This window comes from Onychomys torridus, chromosome 4, assembly GCF_903995425.1.
Source record: "Onychomys torridus chromosome 4, mOncTor1.1, whole genome shotgun sequence".
NCBI lineage: Eukaryota > Metazoa > Chordata > Mammalia > Rodentia > Cricetidae > Onychomys > Onychomys torridus.
In genome coordinates, this window is record NC_050446.1 from 18527164 (window position 1) to 18547083 (window position 19920).

At 36.1% G+C, this 19920-nt stretch overlaps 1 protein-coding gene across 7 annotated transcripts in view; it reads right to left on the bottom strand.

Annotated features, from left to right (window-relative positions):
- Lrp1b (LDL receptor related protein 1B) overlaps nucleotides 1-19920 on the bottom strand; it is a 1919409-nt gene that overhangs the window by 262819 nt on the left and 1636670 nt on the right. For all 7 annotated transcript variants that reach the window (XM_036183000.1, XM_036183003.1, XM_036182999.1 and 4 more), the window contains 6 exons: nucleotides 18974-19102; nucleotides 16177-16299; nucleotides 12477-12617; nucleotides 10772-10959; nucleotides 5957-6140; nucleotides 4531-4616 (listed from right to left, as the gene is read on the bottom strand). In XM_036183000.1, the coding sequence (XP_036038893.1) occupies nucleotides 4531-4616; nucleotides 5957-6140; nucleotides 10772-10959; nucleotides 12477-12617; nucleotides 16177-16299; nucleotides 18974-19102 (851 nt within the window). The remainder of the gene's footprint in view (nucleotides 1-4530; nucleotides 4617-5956; nucleotides 6141-10771; nucleotides 10960-12476; nucleotides 12618-16176; nucleotides 16300-18973; nucleotides 19103-19920) is intronic.

A 19920-nucleotide genomic window follows, 5' to 3' on the forward strand; every position in this document is an offset into this window, starting at 1 on the left:
TTGGGGCCCTCTACCAGAGTCCTCAAAGGAAGCACAATCTTGGGAGGTCTTATTAATAAAAACAAACCTTAAGCCAGGTATTGGGTTAAAGCTGGAAGATCCGAGAAGCAGAACAAGCCACAGCTTCCTCACCTTGCCAATTCCTCAACTGATCCTATTTCCTCAGACTGGAAGCTTCTGTGTCATTGTACAAATCGATCTCAGTTGAACGGCTGCTAAAAGCTTACAAGCTTAACCAGCTCTAGTTCCTGGTCCTCACGCCTTAGATAACTTTCTGCCATCACTTCCTGGGATTAAAGGCTCTTGTTACCATACCTGGCTGTTTCTAGTGTGGCTTTGAACTCACAGAGATCTCTGGAATGCTAGGATTAAAGGCGTTTGTGCCACCATTTTCTGGTCTCTATATCTAGTGGCTGTTCTGTTCTCTGACACCAGATAAGTTTATTAGGGTGGACAATATTTTGGGGGACATAATATCACCACATTTTAACCCAGACTTTTGTCCAAGAATCAGCTATGACACCACCTCTGAGGCTCTTGAAGAATTGGCAGCCCAATGGCAGCTCTGTCCTCTTGTGTACCTCACTGTGCAGCTTTGTCTATCTGGAAAATATTCCAAAGCCAACACATGAAATACAAGCACCTGGAGAGGGAGTTGAAATTGTCCAGTACAGAGAGAAAAACTTGGTTTCACAAGGGTTTCATTCAAGTCCTATGCTGTGGTTAAGTAGAAATGTTATAATCTATACAGAGGGGTTCCTAATAGAAAAGTCACATAAACACTAGTATAAGTCACCCTGTGACTGCTCCTCTTCTTTCATGCTTTTACCCCTTATGATGTAGTGTCTTGGAGGTTTTGTGCCATCTTTTTAATGGAAATTCTTTCCAAATTTGTGAACAACTGTATTTTTTTAAGTAGAAAAGAGCCTTTGCTTATGAAGGTTTGTTGTAAATGATATCCCAAATCCAAAGAGGTATGATTTTAAAAAGAAAGCTCATATTAAATAGAAATTGATGTTAGTATAACATTCTCTGTGAAATAACTAGAAAAGAACACTCATCTAATTTGGTGAGCTAGAGCATCATTATGGTACTAAGCCACACCTGGATGAGCCAGAAAGGATGTGGGAATGTCATTTCAGGTTTCAAATGCCCCTTTATTCAAGGTAGTATCATATTAGAATGAAAAGTTGTAGCCTTACATAAGCATTTGACCAAGGAAGAACTAGATATGTATTCCACATGATGGAAAATAGTAGAAAACTCTTCCTTCAGTCCCATGGTTATATATTTTATGGCAAGTAACAAAACAACATAAATGCTTCTGATACTAGTTTTTCGGATGTCCCAATTGTTTGTTTTAGGTGTACTGCAGTTTGGTTTTATTTGAGCTTGTATTATGAAGATGTTCTTAGCTTTTGAATTGTTCAAATGATTTATCAGCAATTACCTTAGTTCCAAACTCCAGCTAAGGCTCATCTAATTATAGTTTCAGTGGACTCAGAAAAAGTGGGTCAGAATTTGAACTGCTTATTTCATTTAAACCTGGATAGTTTGTTCATATACAAATCGTTTTCAATTAGAAGATAATTGGTACTATATATACTTGGTAAAAATGCTGAGATCATCACCATGACTTTATCTCTATACAGCTTAATTGCATCCACCTTCACCCTAAAGTTGTTCCATCTCACAGTTTAAATGAGTTACAGTTTTAGAGTTGAATGTCTACACCTTGAGGGAGCCAGAAGACTTGTTGTTTTGGCTTTCTTTGGGGAAGGAATGTTAACAAACATGGTCATATAAAATTTGACTTCAGTTTCCACTTTTACTCTAAAACTTTACAATTTGATAGTAGTAATGATGTTTTAGATTCACATATTCATTTATAAGAATCAATCAAAGACTAAATAATTAATGTTCATACTTTACTTCTTTTCAAGAATCTCTGAGAACACTGTGAATAGAAACAATCCCCAAAAGGCTAGAAAGAAAAAAGTGGTTTTCTTCCAATTTGTTTTTTTCATGCAGGCTAACTTCTAGTAATAGCAATATAATGTCACAGGTTAAACTCTTATGCATGATGATGATTAACATAAGCAGCCTCCTTTCTCTTTGTCTTCAAATTACGAAAATGGTAGCCTGTCCCCACAAAATCACATTAATTAGTCATAAACTAAGAATTATGAGGTTATAAAACAATGACTCCATTCAAGTCTTCACTAAACTCAATGAACAAAAGAAAGTCCATTCTAATTGACACTGATAATTATGAACGATCACAAATACTAAAAATGGGAATTAACATTAATTTTTGAGCACATGCTAAAAACTATAGAATGGTTTAATTAAACTCACTGAGCTTATCTGAAGTGACCATGAAAAATCAAAATACTAAAATAGCATGTTCACTGTTTTTTTAGACAGCTTAATAAATTCATGTCAGTAATCTGCAACTTGCTTTTATTCAAATGTTTTTCCCTCCAGAGGAATAATGTGTATGAATTAGGATTCTGTGATGGTTTAGAAATTTAGATGGCTAAATGGAGAGTTTTGTAGGGAGATCATACAAATGTGTCTCTAAGTTTAGCAAGGAATTATGTGTAATTCTTAGTCATTGTCTTCTACTTTCTCAACAGTCATTCATGTAAATAATGACAGTTCAAATCTAATTTTAGGAAGCCCAGTATAAGACATTAAAGGTGCTAATACAGAGACACTGAAGCATTTCCAATCCAGTCCAGGTGGACCTTTTTCTATAGCTGCCCTTTAAGGCCCACAGAAAACAATGCAGTGTTCTCTCTGTAGAATCACAGGAAAAGATCAAGAAAACAGTCAGAGGTGTGGCAAAAATAAGATCTAAAAACTGGGTCATCCTTATGGCTTTGGAAATAAATATTGGTGTCATCAAAGCCCTATTTGACTTTCTTATTTCTGTGCCTGAAGACTTGTGCCCTTTCATTCAAGATGATTAATTTAGGAAATTGCATGTTGTTTCTCCATACATTATTACAGGGATAAGGGCATTTATAGAATCAAATTGGATAACATATTGGAAAGTTACTTGACTGAATTTCATTCTAACAATGTATAGTATTAAATTATATTTTCTAGGGCTGGAGAGATGGCTCATTGGTTAAGAGCACCAACTGCTCTTCCAGAGGTCCTAAGTTCGATCCCCAGCAACCACATGGTGGCTCACAACCACTTGTAATGAGATCTGGTGCCCTCTTCTGGCCTGCAGGGACACATGCAGACAGAGTACTGTATACATAATAACTAACTAACTAACTAACTAACTAACTAACTAAAAAAATAAATAAATATTTAAATTATATTTTCTAAATGTGGTATCTATTTACACTATAACTTCTCTATGACAGTCATATTTTACAGTATATATGCTAAGAAAAGTTCTACCTTTCATTATAATTTATGTAACACAGTTTCATGAGATTATTATTGATTAAAACTAAAATAGTAAAATTTAAAAAATCAGAAAAATAATTCTTCATAAGAAAGTATACAAAAAATACAAAACTTAAGTTTAAGATACAATTTTATTATTTGGACAAAGACAAAATATCAAGAAAAAATTACTTCTCATTTTTTGCATTTTTAGATACTACCTCCAAAGAAGAGGCTAATTCTGCTCCCAGGAATACTTGAAATTTTATAATGTTATGATGAAATAATGTTGTTCAACAAAAATGATATATTTAAAGAATCCATCAGGCCAGGCTACAAGCAAAGCTTTTCTTTTGTCTTAGGAACTGCTTCCTCACTGAGTGGTGACCATAAATAAGAATTTTCACAGCAACAGAGGGTTTTTTTTTTTTTTATGAACTTCTAATATACTCATGTCTTCTACATTTCTATAACTTTGGCTCAAGGAAGCATTTGAAGTCCATGTCCACTCAAGTATTCACGATTAGCAATAATGCAAATATCAATAAGGAGCTAGGACTATATTGAAGTGGTTTATATGTTGCATAGAGGAAAAAACCTCTTTTATTAAAAAACAATCTATGAAACATATTAACCATTAAAGATAACAAAAAGCATCCTGTTTGTCTTGAACTACAAGGCTTGGAGGAAAAAAAGCAAGGAGTTGTCACTGGAATGGTGACTATATATCCAATTCTGTTGTTCAACTAAGTTTATAAATAGGATATTTAATGATCTCTTCATAAATTGACACAGTGGAGTATAAAAACTGAATTTTGCAATTTGTTGTAAAAAAAAAGAATTTAATCGATAGTATGCCAAGCAATTTGGGCAGAATATAAAATAACTTAAGAAAACACTGTGCCACTTCCACTATGCCATCCACTTGTAATATGTCATTCCTAAGACAATTCTCAGTCTGAACTATGCTCTGCCATCTTCCTATTCCTCCAACAAGCACTGCACAGTAAGTTGGGACACTGTGCTAATCATAGTCATACACTGATGATACCTTTTTTTCTACATAAGTGCTGATACCTAGGGCACCTAACTCACTGTCACACCATCCTGGCGGGGACATACCTGCTTTAGAAGTGTATAGTTGGAGCCATCTGTGTTAATTTTTCTTATCTCATGTTGATCGGCAAGAATTAAGAAGGGTTCTTCATCTAAAAGCAAATAGAAAGTTGTATTAGATGTTTTACACATATGACTTCTTGTCTAGGCTTCTCTCAGTTCAGTGTGCAGCAGTGTCAATGAACATATCATGCGTTTCTGAGTAATAAGAGCCACAGAAACCCATTCTTTCTGTAGGAAAGTGAAGCACATAACAGCTGGCAAAATGTGAGTATTTGAACATTTATCTGTCTTAACATCAGGTCTCTCACAAATTAGACAATGTATTTGATATTAGAAAATACTTTTTCTCTCTACACACACACACACACACACACACACACACACACACACACACAGTTGCCGAGAATTTCAGGAAAGGATAATATATATAGCTATGTCAGAAGCTAGAGTAGCCTCAAATATTTAGTCAGAAATTCCTTCTTGATAATCATTTTTAACTTACAGATTTTGATTTTTTTAATTTTGCCACTTCTCATTATTTTTATTTTCAATCTTTTGTTCACTGTTAATTATTTCACAAATGCTCAGCTGACATGCCTTACTATCTTATAGATTTTTAAATTTACAAAGGTGCATGTTTATGTTCAGTATGTTATGAGGTTTTTTTTTTTTAATCTTTAACTTGGTATTCTGTTTAGTTTTCATTTAGAAGTAAAATAAATTCTTAAAGAAAAGCAGTTTTAAAGTTTTGTGTATGGATTTATTTGAACAAATATTAAAGTAAATATGGTCATTTGTTTTGAATATATTTAAAAGCTAAGAAGAACAGAATTTCTCTTCCATGCCACTAACACTTGTGTATTGCTTTGTATCATTTTGATGTGTGTGGTTTCTCCCCTAAATTAAAAAATTATGGGAATTGCTTTAATAAAACAACACTGCTTAAACATAAGTATAAGATTTTCTAAACTGTTAGATTATTGGTATAATTGTATATAGCAGGATTTATTATTATTTCTACCACTATTGGTCTATGGTTTTCTTAGGCATACATTTATACATAACTGCACAGGATTACAGGAGAGAAGAAAAATTATCACAATAATGTCACAGTACTGTCTCCCAATCTTGGCAAACATCATAATAATTTATGCTTCAGAGAAAGCATGGTGGGGATAATTGTGTCATGTGTATGCAATCTCAACATGTCAAAAACTCTTAATACTTCACAAGACAATAATGCAGCCTTCTCTTTAACAGTGCAGAACATGTATAGTGTTCAAAGTCACAAGAACAGATTCAAATACTGGAGGAAGGATTTTGACTTCTCAGACACAGGAACAAGGAGTCAATTCAATAAAAATGGCTATAAAATTCAAGATCCATTTGTGTAACTCAGCTTGGATCATGGGCAAATTCAATTCAGTACCTGAGAGAGACCTGCAGCCATTTTGGTTATTGGGCTGTATTTCATAGCCTTCTGCACAGTGGCACTTGTAGGTTCCATATGTATTGATGCATTGCTGACTACAGGGGAAGCCTGAAGCACATTCATCAATGTCTACACATGTTTTGCCATCATCCTTCAGTTGGAATCCAGGCCAGCACTTGCACTGGGGAAAGAAAAATGAGAATGATCAACTGATGTCACTGGCACTGTCTGTTGCTTTTGGTTATCTCTGTAGCAAGGTTCACACTAGAGAATGATCAACTGATGTCACTGGCCTTGTCTGTTGCTTTTGGTTATCTCTTTAGCAAGGTTCACACTAGAGAGACACTTAAAGAGGTAACAGAAAGTCATCACGTCTCCTCACAAATAACTTCAGTAAAATTGCATATATTATGTAAAGTTAAAATAGCATGTGACCACAGGAATCTGGGAAGATTAGAAGTGAATTGATACCACTAAAGCCAGGAAGTTGGAAAAGAGCATGGAAACTCAGACCTAAGCCGATAGCTTCTGTTTGATCTTGTATTCTTAAAAATATATATTTCTTTTATTCTTGGCGATTATAATATAATTGCACCATTTACCCACTCATTTTTCTCTCTCCAAACCGTCCCATATACACCTCCCTTCTCTCTTTCACATTCATGGTCTCTTTTTCATTAACTATTGTTAAAAGCATATAAGGCATATACATACATATTCCTTAATACAAAAATATAGATATTCAAATAAAAATAACTTTGGATAACATATGAGAATTTTTACTGTGGCCTGAAACTATACTTGGCAGATGTTTACTATTATTGTTCTTGTTTCTCTTGTTGTTCTTGTTGTTAAACCTGGTCTATTTGGTGTTCTTTAAAGAAGAGAATTTGTGAGTATTGAAAGTGAGTTAGGAACAAATTTTTTAAAGAGCAAAAAGAATCTTTTACAGCTGTTCATTATAAACATTCCTTGGCCTTAATCATTTATCTGAGAATGAAAGAGATGGCAGAGATTTTTATCTATTAGGAAACCTTATAGATGATACGTGTTCATAATATCAAGTGACAAATTTGATATAAAATACTCATGCATAAGAAAAGAAGTAATCCAGCTGGGGGCTCCACAGCCTTTGGTTCATAATGCATGTGCTTCCATTCGTTTGGCTATTTGTCCCTGTGCCTCTTCAATCTTGCTCTCAACAATTCATGCTCTTACAGTCTCTTTTTTCGACAACTGGACTCCTGGAGTTCCACCTGGAGTCTGGCTGAGGATCTCTGCATCCCCCAGCTGGATCAGGCCCTCTGGATAAGTGAGACAATTGAATAGCTTGAACTGTTTGGGAGGCATCCAGGCTGTGGGACCAGGACCTTAGTGCATGAGCCGGCTGTTTGGAACCTTGGGCTTACACAGGGACACTTTGCTCAGCCTGGAAGGAAGGGACTGGACCTGCCTGTACTGAATCCACCAGGTTTAAATGAATCCCCAGGGGAGTCTTGACCCTGGAGGAGATAGGAATGGAGGGAAGGGGCTTGGGGGAAGGTGGGGGCAGAGGCGGGAGCGGGGAGGACAGGGGAACCCATGGCTGATGTGTAAAATTAAAACACAAATATAATAAAAAATGAAAAAAAGAAAAAAGTAATATCAGCAAATTAATATGCTCAGAATTTAGATAAATATATTTTCCTTAGTAATTTTATAAAGAATGAATCCCCTAAGCCTGCAGTTCTCAACCTTCCTAATGCTACAATCCTTTGATACATTTCCTCACATTGTGGTGACCTCAACCATAAAATTATTTTCATTACTGCTTTATAACTGTAATTTTACTAATATTTTGAGTCATAATGTAAATATTTGTGTTTTCTGATTACCTTAGTTGACCTCTGTGGTAGGTTGATAACTGTTCCCCTAAGTCCTTAGAGCTTCCAACTTTTACACTTTCCATCAACATTTATGTCAAAAAATTCAGCAATAGTATGTATTGTTTAAATCTCTAGATCCTACTGCCAATCTAGGAAGTATTCCAAAACCAATAGTCCGATTTCACAGCCTCTTCATATCTCAGTTGAGACTCTGTGATGCCTATGAATAAAACTTATTCTGTATCCTGAACTAGGGATCCAAGAGCCGCCACTTAGACTAAGCATGTTATGTTTACAAATAGCACTGCACTGTGTACTTAAAAATATTTATGATGAGGCAGGTGGTGGTTGCACATGCCTTTAATCCCAGCACTTGGGAAGCAGAGGCAGACGGATCTCAGTGAGTTTGAGGCCAGCCTGATGTGTAAAGTAATAGTTCCAAGACAGCTAGAGTTGTTACACAGAGAAAATCTGTCTCAACACACACACACACACACACACACACACACACACACACACACACACAATGTACAATGGAAAATACTGGAGGAAGGAGAGTCAGTTAGTAAAATGTCTGCTGTGCAAGCAAAGTGACCCTAAATAGGATCCCTGACATTCATGTAACAACCAAATTAAAACTGGGTTCAGAGAAAGACCTTGTCAAAAAGATAAGCTAGAGAGTGATCAAGGAAGATACATCTTGCCTCCATGAGCACTGACACACATGATTACATAGCCATAGTTCTAGGCATGTTCATACATGCATGGACAAACACAGAAGTGGTAAATTTCTTTTGGCATTCAGTTTACAACTTCTTCTTTAAATAAAGAGTTATAAGAAAAAAATGAAGAATTTGGTAGGATGAGAAATGTTATCACTTAAAATACTTGAAATTAAATCACATGATAATGTAGTCAGGAAGCCAGAATTTGACTGTTTGATACAAAGTGATGCTGAATCAAAGTGTTTTTTAAGCCAAGTTCTGTTGGATGGCAGCATGCCTCTCAGGTCATCTAAATGTGGTCCCTGAAATCATTGTGGATGCCAGTGTGAGGTTGACAGCAACATTTATCACACACATGACTTCAATAAATCAAACTTAGAAAAACAATTTATTGAAAGCAAATAGCTAAACTAATGTGTGTGTGTGTGTGTGTGTGTGTGTGTGTGTGTGTGTGTGTATACAGAAAAGGAGGTCCAGGACAGCCAAGCTTAGGCTGTGAAGGAAACGAGTAAAAACAAAAAGCTGATGAAGTTGTAAATTGAAGGAGGGGTTCATATTCCAACCCACAGCTTTGGCTGTGTGGTTCTGGCTCTAGAGTCAAGGATAGAAGAAATGGGTTGTGCAATCTCCCTCCACTACTAAGGAAAGCAGCTGAGGCCAATATGTGTCAGGGGTGTCATGGTATCTCTTAAAAGCAACAGAAACCCTAAGGCACATATATATCATATAACCCTTACCAAAGTTAAATAATCATATCAGAAATTCAGGGATTAAAAATAGCCAGTTGTCTATTAGGTTTAATTTGCACTGTGCAGAAATGTGTCTTCATAGGCTGCTACAGCTGTCAGAAAATACTGCCTGGTATCTTCATGCTGGACACACCTTTTTGATCAGGCCTTGTTTACAGAGTTCACAGAGTCCTTGCTGAACCACTGATGATGTGTGAAACTGCTTGTTCTCACTGATGTCAAAATATGACTTAGCCTTTGAGACTATGCAAGCCTGATACATTTCTTATTCTGATAGTTTGTAAAGATCACCTCCCAATATATGTGCCCCCACACATTTATGTTTCTAAATGTGTGTCTTATGTGTGTGTCTTCTGCCAGTGTATAGTCTTTACATCTGTGTATGTCAGGTGCTCATGGAGGACAGAAAAGGTTGTTGGATCCCACTGACCTAGAGTTACAGACAATTGTCAGCTGCTGGGAAGTGAACCTGGTCCTCTGCAAGAGCAGAAAGTGCTCCTATCTGCTGAGCCATTTCTCTAGCTACTGTATTTATAAATTTATATAAAATCACATTAAGGTTACTTTTGATGAAGTACCATGTCCATAAATGTACACATTTCACAAGGTGAGTTCTACATGTACAGAACTCAGTAGAACAAGCTCCATCTCTAGTGGTATTTCTAATTGGCTATGGGCTGCCTCTTTATAGAAGACATAGCCTATTGCCAATTCCCCTGAGCCACTGTCCAGTTAAAAAAAATAAAAAAGTAAATTTGTAGTAAGTTTTTTTTTCCCTATGAGCCAGGCAACTGTGCCCAGGTTTGCACACATGAATGAATGCTCCACCAAAGGAGATATAGCCTCAGGCTGCAAATTAATTGTTCTTAATGGAGTTTCCCAATCAATCATCAATCTTAGTAATATTGAATCAGTAGTAGTATAATGCATCCATGACTTTAAAAGCAATATATCTGTTCATCATTTTTCCACTGAGTCATTCTCTTCATGAAAACTATACTAGAAAAGTGATGAACTAATTAGGTATGGATTAAGTTTACTGTGCTTATTTGAGGTGCTAATAATGCATGATTTATGTATTTTCCTACATGATTTTATGATAATGTTGTAGTTTTTATTTTAAATAAAAAAATGGCTAAGCAGCCCACTAAATGGATATCCAGGAGGAAGAAGAGAAGAAGAAATGAGAACTTATGTTGATTGTACATATTTATAGCTGTTATCTTCTCACTGTCTCTAAACTCTCCCCTCCCCTTATTCTGAAGGTTGTGACATTTTTTTATCCCTAGCTATATTCTTATAACTCTCATATATACATTATTATCCTTCTTCGGATAGAAATTCTTCTGCAAATCCCTTTACCTAGAAAAATTACAATGCTTTTCAAGTTTTAAGGTCATACTGAAAATAAAGGTTTTATTGTATCATTTTTCTGACATCTCATATGATTTGCTATTTTTGATGAGTGCCTACCTTGTAACTTACTGGCAAATCCTGGCAGTCTTGAGAGCATCCACTGACTTTCTTACTCAGACATTCATTTATGTGGCAGTTTTTCTCATCCGAGCCATCTCCACAGTCATCCCTATTGTCACAAAGACCACCGCTGGGGATGCACCTGCCATTTTTGCACATAAAAAATGAACTGTTGCATGAATGTTCTGGAAAAAGAAAATAAAACATATGGAATATAAAAGGTACGCTTTTGTATGCCACTGTTCTAGAAAACACTCACAAATATGATAACTGGTATGTAAAAAAATTACAATAAGCAAATGTGCATAAAAGATGCTGCACAGGTTGGTAACAGGTTTTAAGAACAATGCAAAGGAGGCTAAGGGCAAACAGTCTGCTCCTGGTTTACAGCTACTTAAGACCTCGGTTTCCTATGAAATTAGCATTCAAAGAAGCATCTGTAGCAATGTTAATGTATTCTATCTCATTTACACTGTGAATAATGAGTTCAAAGGTGTAAAGATGACTTGACATTTCCCCCAGGCTATAGATCTCTGGGAAATTATTTGTCACTAAAAGCCAAGAAGGAAGAAGAGGTGGATATTGCTAAATTCATTTCTTCCAGAAAATATAGTAATGACATTTTTAAGTCAAGGCATAAAAAGAACATTGATGGTGAACAATAGTTCTTCCAAATACAACTTTAGAAAGAGCTCAGCTAGCAGCTACCTAAACTTGAATGCTGAATATTACTACTCATAGTACATGGTTAAGAAAAAAAAAGCTTATTAACATGTACAGGATATCAGGAAAACTTGAGTTTTCACTAAAATACATGGCTAAACAGTTTTTGTTATAGTGAGGTTGTACATAAATCAGTTTGGCTGGGCGTTTCTGTGAACAGGTACATGTATGTATATAACATATCTTTGTATTTCTTTTCAAATGGTATGTAATAATAACCAATTCGTGTGTGTATGAGTAATATGGACTATTTCTAAGTAAATCTTTTCCAATATATTCTTTTTTAAAAATTAATTGAAATTTAATAATTATACATATTTATGGAATAAATAGATATGGGCATAATTAAACATACATATGGAATAAATAGTATTGTAGTCTAATGACATCTCTTTAAACCTTAATTTAGTTTATACTTAAATTTTTATATAAGCCTATGTGGAAAATTTTCCTTGTAAATAAAATATCAACCAAAGATTACAGATGGATATTGTAACACATGCCACATGCCAATAATACTAGCATTTAAGAGATGGTTGCAAGAGACGAGACATTAGAGGTCATATTTGGCTATATAGTTTGAAGTCAGCCCAAACTACATAAGAACCTGCCTCAAAACAATAGCAAAACAAAACAAACAAAAAAAAAGAGGTAAGAAAGAGTAATGAATCATCAAGACTGTTTGGCACAATCTTAAATATAAACAGCAGACGCTTCATGGAATCAGTAGAAACATCATGTCTAACTACCCGCGTCTACTTCACTGAATACCTAACCAGAAATCAATCAATCAATAAATAAAAACTTCAGAATCATGGCATGGTGGTTCATGCCTCTCATTTCAGCACTCAGAAAGCTGAGGCAAGAGGATTCCAGGTTTGGGGCTAGCCTAGGCTACATAGAGAAGAAACAAATCTCAAAGAAACAAAGGTAAAAACAGAAGAGTGACGTTGAATATGAACAGAGTGTGGTGTGGTACCTGCACTCCTGCACTTTGGGTTGATCGGTGCCTCATCAGAACCATCAGGACAATCAAAGTCACCATCACACTGCCATAGCATGTTCAATAGGCAGCGCCCATCAGCACAGCGGAACTCTTCTGCACCACACTGCCGGTATCCTAGAAAAGGGGAAGCAGCCATTCTATAGCTCCTATTATAGAAATGAATCAGTGCTCCACCCTCTTCGTGAACAGTACACACAACCAACCAGGATGCAACCTGGACCTGTGTGGAAAATACTCCTCATTTCTTTCCGTTACTGCCATAATAAACATTAATTGTGTGAAAGCAGGAATAAAGGTCAAATATAAACTTGGAAATAAGGTACCATGTTTCTAGGTAAGAAATATGACTTACCACACAGTCAGCTGTGTCTGTATCTAACCCATTTCTCTTAGGACGTGAAACAGAATGAAAACTACTAGAACCTCTTTCCATACTTTGTTTCTTGGTTAGAGGTAGAATCAGAACATATGGGTAAACTGATTCTGAGCTATAGCAACCATTGACAGTAGCTGTAATGTTATATTTATGCTTGGCAAAAATTATTCATTGTAAAAAGAAATTGCAAAATAAGAAAAAAAATTCTATGTATAGAAGAATGAGCATGAAAATTTTTGTAATTATTCAATATGCAAATTCTTAGGGTCATCTCTTCAATATGTCAATTCTTAGGATCGTCAAAAGTCAAATGAACCATTTTTTAAGATTTACATCTGTTTGTTTATTTGAGCTTTGTTTATTTCCATTCTTTTTTTTTTTTTTTTTTTTTTTTTTTTGGTTTTTCAAGACAGGGTTTCTCTGTGTAGCTTTGGGCCGTTTCCTGGAACTCACTTGGTAGTCAAGGCTGGCCTCGAACTCACAGAGATCCACCTGTCTCTGCCTCCCCAGTGCTGGGATTAAAGGCATGTGCCACCACTGCCGGGCCTGTTTTATTTCTTAAATTGAGATTTGTAATGTGATTTCCCTATTTATAAATTATAAACAAAGCCATTCCTAGTAAGTGTTGATAAACCTGGGGAATTGTTCTGCTTTTAGGGGTAGAATTGTATGACTTAATAAAGTTGTAGTAGCAAAGACAAATCACTGCATATCTAGCAAGAGGATTTGTCATACCGGATGGTGAAACTGTAGTCTGCAACAACATCCTGTTATCAGCCTATCCCCACATTAGCCATTTTCCCTATTAGTAAGTACAGCAAGTCCTTCCTAGTCCAGTCAGCAGCAAGTACATCCTCATTCCCCTAAACACAGTTCTTTGCTTTTCTTTTCTGCAAAATCTTATTTACTTGATAACTTCCAGTTCCCATTAATTAATTAAGCATCATTGCTTGTAACATCTTCCTTCATAAATTCCTCTTAGAAATTAAAAGGAAAAATACTAAGCAAAAGCTGTCAAACTCAAGCCTCTCAGGATTCTAACTGATCAGTTTTTGGCAGCATTTTGTTGTTCTTGACTGCACACACTCTCTACCTGGTTAAGTATTCATAATCTACTCTCCAGGGCTTTTTTCAATCTTCCTCTGTAAAAACCCTTGCTGATCCAACACACAACACTGCAGGTAAAACCCTGCTCTCCAGCTCTAAAATAATGCTTCACCTTTTTTTTTTTTTTAATTTACTTCTTTTCTATTTATTTCTTATTTTTTGTTTTGGCTCTGTCTGGCTCTTGCCTTCATTGTACTAACTTGAATGCTAACCTTAGTGCTAATGGCCAGCATAGTAATGTGGCATATCAACACCACATTTCTGGTCTCTGGAACTAGAATTTCAAATCCTCAACCATTTACTGCATAAAAACTACTTCTCAGTCAACTGTATTGTAATGTCATCTTACCTGGAAACACCCTTATTTTGCCCATCCCGCTACTATATAGGCATGAGTGTTTCCTGCAACACCACAACTCCTAATTAGAGTCACATTGCTCACCTTTAAAATATTCTGGTAACTTTCTAGCCAGTTTATATTCATCGTATGTTTCTTCTTTTGCTGTGGTAATATTATGTACCTCAAAATATTGTGCATCATAATAAACTAATCTGGGGTCAGAGAACAGAACAGCCACTAGATATAGAGGCCAGAAAATGGTGGCACACACACCTTTAATCCTACCATTCCAGAGGCAGAGATCCATCTGGATCTCTGTGAGTTCAAAGCCACACTGGAAACAGCTAGGTGTGATAACAAGAGCCTTTAATCCCAGGAAGTGATGGCAGGAAGCAGAAAGGTATTCAATGCACGAACTAGAGCCTGGTTAAACTTTTGGGTTTTTGAGCAGCACAGTTCAGCTGAGAAGCATCCAGTCTGAGGAAACAGGATCAGCTGAGGATTTGGCAAGGTGAGGTGGCTGTGGCCTGTTCTGTTTCTCTGATCTTCTAGCATTCACCCCAATAACTGGCCTCAGGTTTGATTTTTAATAAGACCTGTAAAGATTCATGCTACATTTTCGTGTCAGTATTTCTCCTACTATAGTGGGAGAAATGGTTCTAGAACAAAGTTTATTGTGACATCCATTTCCCTGTAGCACACATTTTTTAATCCCAGACCTCAGAGGTAAAAGCATTGGTATCTCTATGGGTCTGAGTGCAGCCTGATCTGCACAACAAATTCTAAGTCAGTCACTTATTTAAAACAAACAAACAAACAAGTAAATAAAACCAAAAGGATTATATGTTAAATTATGATATAGTTCTTAAAATATATTGAATGAGGGACTAAAACATGAAGGAATTGTAGTAACAAATATAAAGAGATTTCACAGAGTTTCAAAAAAAGACTAAAGGTAGAAATACTAGAGGAGTATGAAACATGGCTCACATGGAGAACAGAGGAAAGCACTGGGTGTGCTGCCCAGTGAGGAGTCTGCAGAGCACTGGACCCATGACACAGGGAGGACACAATGGGTCAATAATCCAATGAGGTCAGAAGGTTACACTGAGTTTCTGTCATGGATGGGACTATAGTGCTGACCCCTACCCAGGAACAGGGGATACCTTTGCATATGCACTGCATAAATTAATTCCTTCTTGGCATTTAAATATCCAAAAGAATCCATCCCTCTTATAGAAAACTATAACTTAAAATGAATTTTAATATATAACTAGTTGGACTAAAAAATTCTATTCTGGAAGGAATATATGTTTAGTTAGATAAACAACATAATGGAGAGACTCATTTGGTGAACATAATACTAAATTTAAACATGACGGAGTCCATGTCTCAAAGTGAAAGGGAAGGAAAATGCTAAGTACATTTTTTTTGTCTTGATAGTTTAAGTGTTGCAGCAGAATTTAAAATATATTTTGGAGGGCTTTTGTTTGTTTGGATAGCATTTTTTTCTCAGATATTTTATTTAAATGTAACATTGAATTAGTCAGTTATTTCTCATCTTCAAAGTTCAAAGTAACCCTAACCACTTTGACAGAAATGCTTTTTCCAGCCCCTTTCCAGTTTGACTGCTAATTGCTCTGAATACACAAGCAGAGGGATTGGTTTTCAAATGAATGTGTAACTATGCAGAATTTAAAAAAAAAAACTCACTTACTCCATTGTGTAATACTGAATTTACTGGCTTTAAAGACACTAATAAATGCCTATGTTTGTTTTGGTTACTTGTGTGTTTTGGAGTCCCTTTAATAGACCTTGAACTGATACATCCTATGAAATGTCATGCTTACCACACTGCAGAAACTCATCTGAGCCATCTCCACAATCATCATCATGGTCACACACAAACTGCTTGGGAATGCACACCTTATTGCGGCACGTGAAAGCATTTTCGTCACATGTATTATTGGGCGCTAAGAAATTACAAAAAATAAAATAAAATTACATGAGTACATACTCCATCTTCTCTCATGCTTGAAGTTTATAATATGCATCTTTTTTCTATCAATTTGTGGTACTCCAAAAAGAAAAAAATGCTAACATATTAACATATTGCTATTCAATGTATTAGGTAAATAAAAGATCTCATATGTATATTAAAATACTAATGCATGATTGTAGGATTCAAAGGCTGAATCAGTGAGAAGAAACTGTTAATGCTCATGAGAGACATAGAGGATACACCAGAAAAACTGACTATGTCACTGTTCTTTTTGTTTGTTTTTATTTTTTTATTAAGAAAAATTTTTATTAATTTTACATGCCAATCAATGATCCCCCTCTTCCCTCCTCCAACCCCTCCAGCCTCCTCCTTCCAGCCCACCCCCTTCTCTCCTACAAGTAAGTAATGTCACTGTTCTTAAAAGAAAAATCTCTTGGAAACCTTCTAAAAAGTCTTAGTTCAAGCAAAATTAAGACCTACAAGGTAATGAACCCCATCATAATTCCATTAATATCATGAGTGTTGACCCTTGCAATGGAATATTGATCCCTCAGGAACACAGCCCTGTGGACACAGTGTTACAGCAAGAGCTAAGTGATAGTTGATCCAAATTTGCAATAGACTCATTCAAAGAAAATCCACATTGATTCTATTCGCACAGAACCACAAGCCTTAGCAGAACTCTTTACTATCAACTAAAAGTGTAGATGCTGTAGTGACTTGAGGTTCAGGGCACTGTGAATGCTTAAAATCTGTGATCGCTGTAATCAAATGCCGCCAGCACAGGTCTCATAAATGATTCTCTCTTCTATATTTGCATGCTTGAGGAAGAAAGCACCTTTTGTTCATCTGTTTAATGAAAGTAATTAAATCAGTATGAAAATATTCCCATGAGGATAAATTGTATATAGAATTTACCTTTCAACTTTGGTATTCAAACAATTCATAGGTACTCTCGGAATTCCTATTTCTATACTAATTATGTTTTTGTTTAATAATGTAAATAAAAAGTGCTTTAATTGAAAAATCTTAATACTTTACTGATTAACGTATAATGGACATTGAAAACAGTAAACACTGCTGTCTCCATGGAAAACTCCTCTTTTCCTTGTCCATCAAGATGCAATGGTATGGTTCAGTTTTCAAGAAATCAACACCAGATTCTTGGTACATCTCTTTGTGATGATCTAGTGTCCTTTAAGACTCTGATAATTGAGATCTTACAATTATTATCCCACATGCCTCTCAGTCCCTGCTGTCAGCTGCCCTACACCCCATGAAGCAGCTTTCACTATGCTCTCAGTAATTATCGACATAGAACCATGTTCAGACAAAACAGAAAGGATCCTTTTATGTGTGGAGGTGTAATCCAGTATAATTTATTTTCAACAAATGTATTTTGACCTGTTATGTAGAAGTCACACAGAAACAGCATTAAGTTTACATATTTTAATCAAAGTAAAACTCTAACTTTGAGCTGTGACAGTTTCTATAACTTAAGTGAATTACACCAATCCTCACCTGTACATTCTTCTTTAAAGCGGGAGAGCAGTAACTTATTTTGCATTACCACTTCCTGGTCACTTGAGTACAATTTGTTATATTTTAGCATAATTTTTTGAATAATACCCATGTGGTCCACAAATGTTAACATGCCTCCCAGAGTGCTAACTTACTACAATAGCAACAGCATGTGGAATCATCTGGATTTCTGAATTAATTTATAGTCTTTTGTTATTCAGCCCTCAGTGGCAACATTGACCTTCATAGAAACACATCAGCTTCAAGATCACAGCTTTGTGTATTCTACAACAGGATGAGTTGTGAGCAAATAGGGCTGTGTCAAATACTTTCTGTTGTGCTTTTATTCCTTTTCCATGCATATGCACAACAAGCTCACCTATAATATTTTAAAGACATGAAGACTTGGTCTTTAAAAAAAAAACTTACGACATTGTCAGATCTCATTTAACAGACCTAATCTGACAAATAAACCCTTCCTGAAAAACAGCACAGCTCAACAGATCACTAGTTGATCTTGGTATCTATGTTTTCATATGCTGATGTCTTTCACCCTCCTGATCATGCAAAAGAATTTGTTTACTGTTGAGTAACTCCCGGATATGACCTTGAGTCAAAAACCTTGTAAACTGTCTGATCTCAAAGGTTTTTGTCTTGATCCTTCCATTTCATTCAGTTCTATTGATGCTTTCTTTACCTGACCCAAGGGTTAATACCACCTCCCTAGAATTGATAAGTGTCCACCAACTTCCTGATCCATATTTACCTAGCTATTTATAGAGTATTTGTAATAGGAATTCACAAACTGTTTGGAGGGAAGGGTTATTTAACAAGGAAATTCTAGACCTACCAACCATCTGTGTATAAAGATGTCATGCTATTGTGGAGCTTAGAGTAAATTAGCAGCCAGTGAAATAGTTTTGAAATTGTTGCTAGCACTGAGCATTTCTAAAACACTCTGAATTTACAAGGCTGATAAACTACTATTATTATAACATCCCACCTGGACCCTTGAGGTCCAAGGATGGGGAAAGTGAAACAAAGTATATTGTGGTATGAGAAAAGCAATCCCCCAGAACTCTGCAGCTGATCTCTTAGACACACAGCATCAGCAATGTTCATACCACAGCCTGCAGTGGAGAGCTCGTCACTCCCATCAGGACAGTCCCTCTCACCATCACAGAGCCAGTGTCGGGGCACACAGGCATGGGAACCCTGGCAGCTGAACATGTTGGAAGCACAGGTGACAGCACCTTAAACCCAAAGAAAAGAGATATTAAATCCTGTGTATCTACTAGAAAATGGCCACAGTTCATCTCTCCTGTGGAAATAAGCAAGAGGATCTTGCATGCAATTAAGGGAAAGTAACTATTGAGAATTATGGATTATGCTGTCCTAATAACTGTTGACATATTCTTGTTTAAGAATATATTATTTCCTGGTTTCAAGTGCTATCCTGTTAAGGGCTGCATCACACAAAGTAGTATCTCTTTTCCTTGAAAATATATCAAAGCATGTATTGGAATTTTTAAACAAATGATATTGTGAAGGAATTGAATCTACACAGGCAGGAATAATGGCAGGGAGAGTAATGATAACATTTCATAGATTAACATGTATGAACTACTTAATGTGTCAACTCCTTTAGTCTTGTAGGACTTCACATATTATGCTCATAGGAAAAGACACCAGCTTCCACAACTAGAGCGATCACAAGGGCAGAGCTCCCCATGCTGACTGGAGACTGGTTCTAAGCTCATTCTCTCATATGCTAGTATGAGTACTGGTCTGCCTCATCTTACATTGCTGCAAAGAATAATGCATGTTCCCTTCACTTTGACCCAGAATCGGCCTTTCCACTTCTATCACTTATTGTCCTGTTGAGCTGAATGGTACATCTTCAATGCTTGCTGAACTGGACTGTGAATTCACAGGGACAGAGACAGCTTCGGTATGAGCATATGGTGATCAGACATCAATGACTAGTGTTGTCCCTAGCCACTTCTATACTATGTATCTTCAACACTTAGTTTATTTGTATACATAAAATGTTTGCTGAGTGAAGAAACTC